This window comes from Poromitra crassiceps, assembly GCF_964638095.1.
Source record: "Poromitra crassiceps genome assembly, chromosome: 5".
In the NCBI taxonomy this organism is placed as follows: Eukaryota; Metazoa; Chordata; class Actinopteri; order Beryciformes; family Melamphaidae; genus Poromitra; species Poromitra crassiceps.
This window is the reverse complement of record NC_139642.1, coordinates 58,839,452-58,850,900: the sequence shown is the minus strand read 5'-3', so window position 1 is coordinate 58,850,900 and position 11,449 is coordinate 58,839,452. Positions and strand designations below refer to the sequence as shown.

General features: G+C 41.9%; 1 protein-coding gene across 1 annotated transcript; it reads left to right on the top strand.

Annotated features, from left to right (window-relative positions):
- Positions 1-1,572: 1,572 nt before the first annotated feature.
- On the top strand, positions 1,573-9,292 carry spcs2 (signal peptidase complex subunit 2). Its single transcript, XM_083636959.1, is given in 6 exon segments — positions 1,573-1,678; positions 3,967-4,050; positions 5,137-5,247; positions 5,249-5,301; positions 5,563-5,694; positions 8,721-9,292. Coding segments are annotated over 6 exon segments (612 nt in total). The 5' UTR covers positions 1,573-1,633; the 3' UTR covers positions 8,908-9,292.
- Positions 9,293-11,449: the final 2,157 nt, after the last annotated feature.

Here is an 11,449-nt window from a genome sequence, read left to right as displayed (position 1 = left end):
GGCTACTGTACTTTTAACCTAAATGAGATGTGAAAATTATGAAAATGTGTCTTGTCTTCTTTGAATGGTTTTAAATTACATCTAATTTATAATGAACACAAATAGAAACACAATATTTGTTTTGCTCCCATTTTCCATGAGTTGAAATAAAAGATGCTCACAAAAGGCTGATTTCTCTCCTGATTAAACAGCAGGCTTATTGCAGGTGTCCAGAGTTTGGGCTGCTCACAATAGGCCCTTTTCGCAGCAACCGTTTTGAGGTGTTAAAGCAGGTGTAATCAATAACATGAATAAGGGCCCTGGCACTGGAATATAATGGAATTAAACCATACTTTGGGCTGTAGCCTATGTGGATACTCGATTTAGGATATTTGTTTGTAATGCTGACATTCGAATTTAAACATTAACATTTGGTTATATATATATACAGTAGGTATATATATGTATAGTAGGTAGGTATAACAACGCCTTGGCGGAATTCCTTCACATTTGCCTCAAATGTCGACTTGGACTCAAGCATGAACTGATTAGATTTTGCTGGTCAAAGTTCAAGGTCACTGTGACCCATCACGAACGCCATTCCCAAATTTGTTAACGCGATATCTCAGGAACACCTTGTCAGACTTTCTTCCAATTTGGCTCAAACATCGACTTGCACGCAAGGATGAACTGTTTTGATTTTGGTGATCAAAGGTCAAGGTCACTGTGACCTCTCAAACGCCATTTTCAAGCTCGTTAATGCGATATTTCAGGAACGCCTTGATGGAATTTCTTCAAATTTGGCTCAAACGTCCACTTGCACTCAAGGATGAAGTGATTAGGTTTTGGTGGTCAAAGTTCAAGGTCACTGTGACCTCACTACCGCTCATTTCATGCGCCTAACGCGATATCTCAGGAACGCCTTGACGGAATTTCATCAAATTTGCGTCAAATCTCCACTTGGACTCAAGGGTGAACTGATTGGATTTTGGTGGTTAAAGGTCAAAGTTCAAGGTCACTGACCTCAAGAACCCCATTTCCAAGCTCTTTAACGCGATATCTCAGGAACAACTTGACGAATTTCTTCCAATTTGGCTCAAACATCGACTTGGACTCAAGGGTGAACTAATTACATTTTGGTGGACAAAGGTTAAGGTCACTGTGACCTCACAAACACCATTTTCAAGCTTGTTAACTCGATATCTCAAGAATGCCTTGACGGAATTTCTTCAAATTTGCCTCAAACTTCCACTTGGATATTTGGATTTATCGAAATGTCTATGGAGAAAATGGACGCGGAACTTACTTCCGGGGTTATAGTCACGAAAAGTCACGAAAAGTCACGTGTCTGTTGAGCTCTTGCTCTGGCTTCTCCACACTGCAGTAGCCAATCGGAGCGTTCCAGGTCTCTGGTCTGGTTTCTCCAGAGACCTTTAATATAGATAGAGACACACCACTCTTCCGGTCTCCTAAATGGGCGTGCTTGTGATTGGCTGTCTGTCAATGGTATAAAACTTCATTGGCCGACCAGTCTCCTAAGTGGGCGTGGCCGTGGTGAGACCTCCGTGGCACAGATACAGAAAATGACTGGAAGATGGAGTGTCTCGCTCCGATGTATTGACCGTCTCTGGGCTCTCTCATTCCGGAAGAGAAGATGGCTGCTGCAAGAAACGGCAACAAGAACGGACTGCTGGAGAAAGTGAGTTTATTTGTATTTATTTGTATTTTATTTTATTTCGTGGTTTATTTCACGTGGACAGTGCATATTTGTGAACATTGCTGTAAATATGCCATAATTGGCCAAACGGCTAGTTTACATCTGTAGTCCCTGGCCAGCCAGATGTTACAAATAGACTCCCAAAAGAACAAAGAACTAAAAAGAGGTGAAGAAAACACAATTTGTGAAATAGGAACCAGACAGCACTCGTGATAAAGAAAAAACATTATTAAAATGGACATGTTGTAGAAAATGTTGATGTTCATGATGCTAATAAAGCTGAATCTGTTCTCACAGTCAGCCCAGAGGATACATGGCATACAGGATACAGCAACACGCTGCTGTAGCGGTTAGCTACATCTCTACTGAGAGGCTGAGCTAGCTAAGCTAACGCTAGCCGGCTAATCCCATCCCGCTTCAGCACGTTAGCGTTCAGAATCACAATCACTTTTATGGCCACAGTATGCAAGATTACATACGCGTAGCGGTCATGTCAATATTCAGAGATAAAGACATAGGAAAACAACAAAAAGACCATCACAACATTGCAAGTGCAGTCCAACGAGTGGAGGAGGCATACAGTATGAGTTTACATTAATTTACAGTCCGTGTTAAATAGGCAGTGAATTTACAGTCCGAGTTAAATGGGCATTAAATTAAATGTGAGTTACAGTCTAAGCGGTGCGCGATGTAGTTAGCAAGAGTAATCTAATGGTGTAAAGTTCAGGTAGAAGAAGCAGCTGTAATACTTTAAGTGAAGAGTGAAGCACAGCTGCAAAGTGACGTTCTGTGTGTGTGTGTGTGTGGGGGGGGGGGGGGGGGGGGTGGTCCTGTCAGTGGGGGCGATTCAGCTGAGTTCAGGAGGAGGTAGTGGGGGGTGTTGGTAGGGACCTTGGTGGAAGGGGCTTACGGGCCTTGTTTGTGAGGCTGATGGCAGTTGGGAAGAAGCTGTTCTTGTGGCCAAGAGGTTCTGGTCTTGACAGACCTCAGTCTCTTGCCGAGGGGAAATGTTTTGAAGAGCTCGTTGCCAGGTTGGAAGGGGTCGGCCATGGTCTTACGAGATCACTTCAGGGTTCTGGCTGCATGCAGGTCCTGAAGGGATGGCAGGTTGCATCTGATCACCTTCCCAGCACAGCGGATGATGTGGTCTGTTAATGTCCTTGAGAGTGGCAACAGCGTACCAGACGGTGATGGAGGAGGTGAGGAGGATTGGACTCAACAATGCATGTGTAGAAGTGCCTTTGGCAATTTGAATTACATCCTCTGCTGTGCCTTCTTGGTGAGAGCTCTGATGTTCAGCTCCCATTTTTGGTCATGGCTGATGATCGATCAACAAACACAAAGCTAACGGAAATAGAAACGGGACACGGTTAAGGCTCGAGACGCACCGTTATCCCCAAACTCCTTCAAACCGTAATGTAGATGTTATATGTGACAGTTAACGGTTCATAATGTAATGTAAATGACAATGACAGTTAAGCAGTGGTGTAGTGGTCCCTCCCTGTCCCTGGAGATGTGGGGGGACTACTCTTAATGGGCAATGTTTATCTGTCGGTTTAAATTTTTGTGACATCACTGATGTCATAGGCATTGTGACATGATCAGTGATGTCATAAGATAATTGTGATGTCATCAGTGATGCGAAGTTGAGCAATATGCGCTGCGCATGCCAATAGAGCAGGCAAGGTCACACAGACTGCTGCCACCAGACTAAAGAACATACCCTGCGATGTTGACTGATGTTTTTTTATGTATTGTGCACGTTGTTTTCCTTATTGGTATCCAAACAGATCATGGCTGTTTGAAACAGGGACTGGGACTTCTTATTATTAATGACACTGGAATAAAGATGGCCTATAAAAAGAATATACTAGATGAATAAATGCATCCAAAACCTTTATTTAATTACAATTACCCAACTTTTTTTTACCAACGGTTTGATTGGCTCTGCTAATTTGTGCGGTATGGAAAAAGTCAATGTTGCGGCAGCCCTAGTCGGGTACAGCCCTACAAACACGCGAACAGACGCTAATGACGCAAATTAGGTGACATTTAGCGGTGCGACTGACAAAATATTTGCCTCAGCCGCAAATTCCCTCGAGTTAAAATTTCAACTTGAGCGAAGAATTGCAGTGTTCAAACTCGAGCGAGTAATGCTGTTTTCGTGATTGGTGTCTAGTCTGTGAACCTACAGTCAATCTGTGACAGTGTCACTGACGTGTGTGTGTTTGTGTGTGTGTGTGTGTGTGTGTGTGTGTGTTGTGTTTCAGTGGCGGATCGATGAGAAGCCGGTGAAGATCGACAAGTGGGACGGAGCCGCCGTGAAAAACTCTCTGGACGACGCTGCTAAGAAGGTACTTAGCTAAGGTTTAGTGACACAGCTAAATTAGCTTTATCAATCCCTGTAGCACCCATTCATGTAAGAATTGACCATAAATGTAATAATGCCTGGAAATGTAATAAAGTTTTCACTTAACTTGATCAAAAATGTGATCAAACCCATTATTGTAATAACTTGACCAATAATGTAATAAAATGTCCTGACTGATATTGTAATAACATTTGACCGATAATGTAACACCCTTAAATACAAAAAGCCCAACAGGGCGCGACATTAACCTGCCAGGTTGCCTGCGAAAAGTAATTAATCTCTTGGCCTTGGCCTTTGGTTGCCAGTGGCAACCACATTTTAACATAAAAAAAAAAATAGGCACAGCAGCAAACAGCAAAATATGCACCCAATAAATATCCATCCCAAAGTCCTGGTCAAAACTAATTTTTTTCCCCTACCTCAATATTTACGTTCATCAACATGTAAACAAAAACCATGTGCTTTTAGGGAGCATGCATCAGACTCCGTGTTGCCAGATTGTTTCCAATAGACCTGCATTTGCTTGGGCGGTTTTGTGTGCACTTTGGTGGTTTTTGAGCAGTCTTTGTGCTGGAACCATCGCCGTATCTGGCAACCCGACCCAAACGAAGAAATAACCATGCTTTTCCATTTCAGTCTTGATAGTTCAAGGTTCAATCAAACCAACTAACTTCCAGAACCATTGTTTACATCATTGGGTGTGCATCCCACTCTGATGTTATAAGCAGGATAACCATCTAACGTAACGTTACCAAGTGGCTAATATGCTAACAAGCTAACGTTAGCTAGCCTGAGTGCAGAATGTGTTTCTAGTGAAGGAAACATGAGGAGTTGCTTATACTGCTCAACTGTTTGCTGCAAGGATTACTATTGACTGCATAGTATCTTAGTTAGTCAAAATATAAGGAGACTAAAAATGGCAATCATATTTTTATTTTGGCAACCAAAAGGCTTAAAGCTACTGCCAGTAGTCTCTCTCAGCTGTTGAAGTTTGGTTATGTTTGTATCTCTGTCTCTCTCGGGTCTTGTTATTGAAGTTTGGTTATGTTTGTATCTTTGTCTCTCTCAGGTCCTGTTGGAGAAGTTTGGTTATCTGGAGAACTTCGGGCTGGTGGATGGTCGTCTCTTGATCTGCACCGTGTCCTGTCTGTTTGCCATGCTGGCTCTGGTGTGGGACTACCCTGCACCCCTTTCCCGAGTCCAGGCCCGTGCTGGCCTGCTGCGTCATCTCATATCCTTCAACACTCTGTGTGTGTGGGGGAGATAGCTTTGTGCTCGGGTGGGGCGGTTAGACCAAGATGGCAGGCATCGGAAAGATTCTTCTTTTTCCTCCTCCTCCTCCTTCTCCTCCTCGGTTTCTGCAGGTCCTTAAAAATGATCAATTCCAATAATTGGAATTTTAGGCATTGAAATGTCTTAAATTGGACTGCATTTATATAATGTAAAGGTTGTTTGGGTCAGTGAGGTTAACCCTTCCCTAACCACACAGCACATACTTCGTCATGATGGGCATCTTGACTCTGTACACGTCCTACAGAGAGAAGAACATCTTCTTGGTGGCTGTCGAGAAGGACCCAGCCGGCATGGACCCTGACCACAGCTGGCAGCTCTCCTCCTCCCTCAAACGGTACCAAACCGCTGTCTCTCTGCTACCTGTCTATCTGCCTACACTAGGGCCCGACCAATACTGGATTTTGGGGGGTCGATAAAGATATTAGCGATTTTAAAAATCGATATATCGTCCGATATTCTTTATACTGTATACTCTCTCTATATAAACACTTTTTTGCAATGATCACTCGAATATCAAACACTTGTGACAAAGATATGAGGTAGGATATTTACAGTCTAACAATAAACTGTATCAAAGGGGAAAGTGGGCAATCTGTTCTAGCAAAATCATCTTATGACATCACTGATGATGTCATAGTGATGTCATAGGAGCAGGATTCAGCTTCTGACATCACTGATGTCATATATGCCAATAGAGCAGTCGAGGCCGTGCAGCGCCCGAGCTAACAAGCCCACACAGGGCAAGCCTAGGAATTGAGCATGCGTAGCGTGAGAGATGCCTAGTTGTTCAAAATTACATCAATGCACTGAAACAGTAAACTTCACTGGGAATTTAATAATATAATTAACTATAAATAGAACAACACAAATGGACCAAATATGTGTGTGTATATATATGTGTATAATATATGTATGTTATATATATATATACAGTATATATATTAGGGATGTTCATCAATTATCGAAAATCGATAATTGATCGTTAAGGATTGGAATCGATCCTGTGGCATTTGGATCGATTTTTTAATTATTAAAAAAAAAAAAAAAAATTTGGACTAGGTTTGGGTGGAATTCGTTCCTCCTCGCCCCACTCCATTGCACAGCCGACTAACGTGAGGTGGAGCTTCATATAGTCTCTAGTTTTCTGGCTGGGCACGGGCCTTTGTGCCAACAAAACTGTTTTAAACATGGGAAATTCACACCGGCATGCGCCGGGGACAGCAGTGTTGGAGAGGAGACACATTGAAATTAGGGATGTTCATCAATTATCGAAAATCGATAATCGATCGTTAAGGATTGGAATCGATCCTGTGGCATTTGGATCGATTTTTTAATTATTATTTTTTAATTATTATTTTTTTTTTTTTTTTTTTTTTTTTTTTGGACTAGGTTTGGGTGGAATTCGTTCCTCCTCGCCCCACTCCATTGCACAGCCGACTAACATGAGGTGGAGCTTCATATAGTCTCTAGTTTTCTGGCTGGGCACGGGCCTTTGTGCCAACAAAACTGTTTTAAACATGGGAAATTCACACCGGCGTGCGCCGGGGACAGCAGTGTTGGAGAGGAGACACATTGAAATAGAGTTCATTGAGGAGAACACGTTGTCTTTCGTATTTTCTGCCATAGGCATTCATTTTGTAAAAAAAAAAAAAAAAAAAAATTGAAAATATTGAAAATTTTCTAAGTATTAATAAAATCGATGATCGATAATTGATCGTTAATATTAACCGATTATCGATTTTGGAAAATTTTCAAAATGAACATCCCTAATTGAAATAAAGAGTTCATTGAGGAGAACACGTTGTCTTTCGTATTTTCTGCCATAGGCATTCATTTTGTAAAAAAAATATATATATATTGAAAATTTTCTAAGTATTAATATGATCGATAATCGATAATTGATCGTTAATTTTCACCGATTATCGATTTTGGAAAATTTTCAAAATGAACATCCCTAATATATATACATATACACACACACACACAAATAACGCTATTTAATTAGGTATTTAAAAAAAGGAATCAAATATACATAAAATGCTGCCTATGTAAGTTTAAAAATATCAGCCATATCGGACAACATATACGTTGATCGCAGTTTCACCTATATGCATTCAGCATAGGTGATGACCTAACCTGATATTCAAACTGCATTGTCAATTCATAAACTCATTGCCTCTTCGTCTGAGATTGCGCTCACTTCAGAGCATTTCTATGAGGGGGCGGGCTTCGGTCTTCCCTAACCAATCGACAGGGCAGCCGCAACAGTCTTGCTAGTCACACGCACAAGCTAACGTAGCTAGCTAATGCTAGCCAGCTTCCCCACGTTAAGCAGCTAAAGTCGGCCGACTTTGTACTTGTTGTTTAAACGTAAGTCTTATTGTACACTGCAGTAACTAATAAGACGTTTGTTAAAACGTACAAAGTACAAAGTCGGCCAAAGGTGGCTGCTTAATGTGGAGAAGCTGGCTAGCATTAGCTAGCTACGTTACGTTGTGTAATCTGTATGCCTCTAATCACATAATGACGAGACGGAGAGCAGAATATCAGCAACGTGCTTTACTCTTTACTTTACGTCTGACCAGGAAGTTACATGTCCGTCACATAAACCGGTCTGTGCGGCAACATCAACCTATGACTAGAATACACATTTGACCCACAGCTGTTTCTGTTGTGCATGACTGACAACAACGTTAACCAATCAGCGCCCGTCAATGGATTTTCAAAAGGCGGTTTGCACATGGCGATTCCAGACCAAGAAGACCCAAATTCACAACTGTGGAGTGATTTTATTTTATTTTATTTTATTTGACGGTTACAAATTGAAATACAATGTACTAAACAAAGTACAGACACGGATCTCAAAGAATAACATCAAGGATAAAGCACAATAAAGTCAAGACTTATTTCCATTGTGGTCCTTGGTCTTAAACGGGTATACCGGTATATAAAAAGAAAAAAAACAATATAAACATGAAAATAATTAACAGATACATTCATACAGTATGAATTATGCAGTGAGAGGTAAGAAACATACACATCAAAATACACAGAAGAAGCTGTACATCAGAGCTTAGACATGGACTTGTTCAAGAAGCCACAATTTGACCTTCTTGAAAACACCTTGGCTGCTTGTACACTTTAAGTGGAGGGGCAACATGTTCCAATTTTTAGCCCCGATAAATTTAATAGAGCACTTACCTAAGTTTGTTTTAAAGCCAGGTAGACGCAAGTCAGCAGTACTGGCTCTAGTGTCGAGTGGGCGTGGCTTCGACGGTCTGGAGCCAGGCTCTTGATGACCGGCAGCTCAGCAGATCTGAACTGATCTCACGTGATCTTGTTGTTGTTGTTGTGTTTTAGGTTTGATGACCAGTACTCTCTGAGGGTCTCCTTCACGGACGGGCCGTCTGCGAGCTGGAGGGAGGCAGAGGACACTCAGTCTGTGGCCGCCTTCTTCGATGAGAACGGCACACTGCTCATGGACCACTTTGACAAGTGTGTCTCCAAACTGCACGACACGCTGGCCTCCGACAAGAAAAACAAATAAAGCAGATACAATAAGAACCCATCCTGTTTGTTACTGAACGTTGGTTACAGCCGTCTCAGCTCTCACAGCAGTTTTCCATTAGCTTCGGCAGCTTCCTGCGCTCTCATTTAGAAAACAGTTTGTAGAATTCCAACTTGAAATATTCACACTCAAGTCAGGTTTACTGGGGCTGGGTGATACGATTTGAAATCAATATCACAAGAATCACGGGTTATTCTCCATACCAATGTATATCGCAATATGGTTCATGCCAGCAAAGTCACGTTTAGTAATCCAATTACATTATCATACTCCACCTCAACTCCCACAAAGAACCGTATATCACGTGTGTCAAACTCGTGAGAGATGACAAAGAGCACAATTTGCGCAGTACAGTTATATGCCCGCCCGCGGCAAAAAATAGCTATTGTTAAATCTTTAAGAACTTTTGGACTGCTAATCCTATCGGTATGATTTGAAAACTCCCGGTAAAAGCAGAAATTCTAAGCTTGCTACCCCATGTCTCGTTTGGACATCCGGAAGTATTGTAGTGAACATAGATACAGTCGGTCTCTGTGGGAATGCCCACAAAATGTTACTACGGCTCACGCGCGAGACTACACGGTGGGGAACCCCCCCCCCCCCAAATATACTGTAGCCTATCTCAATGGGCTGACTCACCAAAGGAGGTGCTGCCGCTCTACACTACAGGATTGGGGATTCTAAAGCAGGTACATAGACGTCTGTTCAGAAACCAATAATGATCGAATTGGCGTAAACACACGGTCAAGTTGAAATGCTACGCCCGTTTTACAAATGAGAGCCCTGTTCAGTCAGAGATTCACGGCTGTTGTGTTGAACTTGAAGGCAGGCGGAGGCTTCGGCACCTCAGAGCCACTTTTCTTACCGGTAGGCTATGTTACGTTACTTTGGGAGCAATGATGACTGCTTGTCCACCAGCTGGCTGTTATGACAGCTAACACATGTAGCTTGTGTTGAGAGCGTGCAGACATTAAAACTCACATGGAAGAAAACTATGCGTTTAGTCTCATTTAGAACATGGGGTAGTGCTGAACTCTTGTGGCCGAAATGAGTATTACAAAAAGAAACTTACAAAAAATAAAGCTCACCTGCCAATCCTCCATTAGGCTACCGACTGAAAAATAAAGTAAGGAACTTAGGGCAGGTTCACACCATACGCCGAAGCAACGCTCACCCTAAGCTCAACCTACACTGAACCCACAAGTTTCATTTCAGCGTCCTTGTTAACAGGCGAAACCTTCACACCAGCCACGCGTGTGCCTTGCTCAAGCCGCGCTCAATCGACCGTTCAGGATTCACTCCTATTTTCCAAGTGTGAAGCATGAAGCTGCCAGGCATGAAGTCAATGGAAGTTGTGGGCGGGCCGCGGACGCACTGAGGAAAAGAGAGTGCTTCTTGTGTGACCGGTTAAGCATCAGCTCAACTTCTGCGTGAGCTCAACTTCAGCTCTGCTTCTGTTAAGCACCAGGTGTGAACAAAGATGATCCTTGCGAAACCTTTTTCCCCCGCCTGTTAAGATATAAACACGAGAGAACTATAGAGCAACGGTTTTCAAAGTGGGTCCTGCTCTCTCTGTCTTTATTTTTCAATATGAACCTTTTTGGCCTGTGTCAGTCTTGCATTCATTATTTTTCTTCTATCAATTTTAATAAATACATGAAAAAAAAATCACATGCATTCTCACTGTTTCTCAGCTTGGCAGCCTAGAAAGCAGATTTTTAATTGATTTTTAGCCAGGTGTTTTCCCCCCAAAAAAGTGAATAGCATATACAGATCCTTTCCAAAAAAATTAGAAGATCATGGAAAAGTTCGCTTTTTCCCATAATTCCTTTCAAAAAGTGAAACTTTCATAGATTATAGATTCATTACACACAAAGTGAAATATCTCTAGCCTTTATTTGTTTCATTTTTCATAATTTTTGGCCTACAGCAGCTCCAGAAAACCCCCAAAACAGTATTTCAAGAAATTAGAATAGTGTGAAGAAAATCAGCAGTTACTTCTCAGTTATGACGGACTCCAGCCTCAGTCCACTCCCTCTGAATCTCCGCCAAATTTTTGAATCGTCTTTGACAATCCGCGGAAGCCCACGGTCATCCATGGTATTTCCACGATATTCACATTTTTTGGAAAGGATCTGTATGTATGTATATATATATATATATATATATATATATATATATATATATATATATATATATATATATATATATATCCACCAGATGGCAGTATTTACTCTATTCACCAGATGGCAGTATTCAATCATGTTTGTTTAAAACATTTTATTTTGTCATTAAAGTCACACCTACACTCATGTCCATCTGGATGCTTTATATTGTCTGTGAACTGTCATGTCAATAAAGCTCATTGAATTGACTGAGTGTGTGTGTGTGTGTGTGAGAGAGAGAGAGGTGGGGGAGGAGCCAGAGGACGAGAGAGCTAGACCCATGGCTAGACCTAGCAAGGTGGTGATCAGGGGTGTGTGTGTGTGTGAGTGAACGAGTGTCAGCAGGTGTCTCGGCC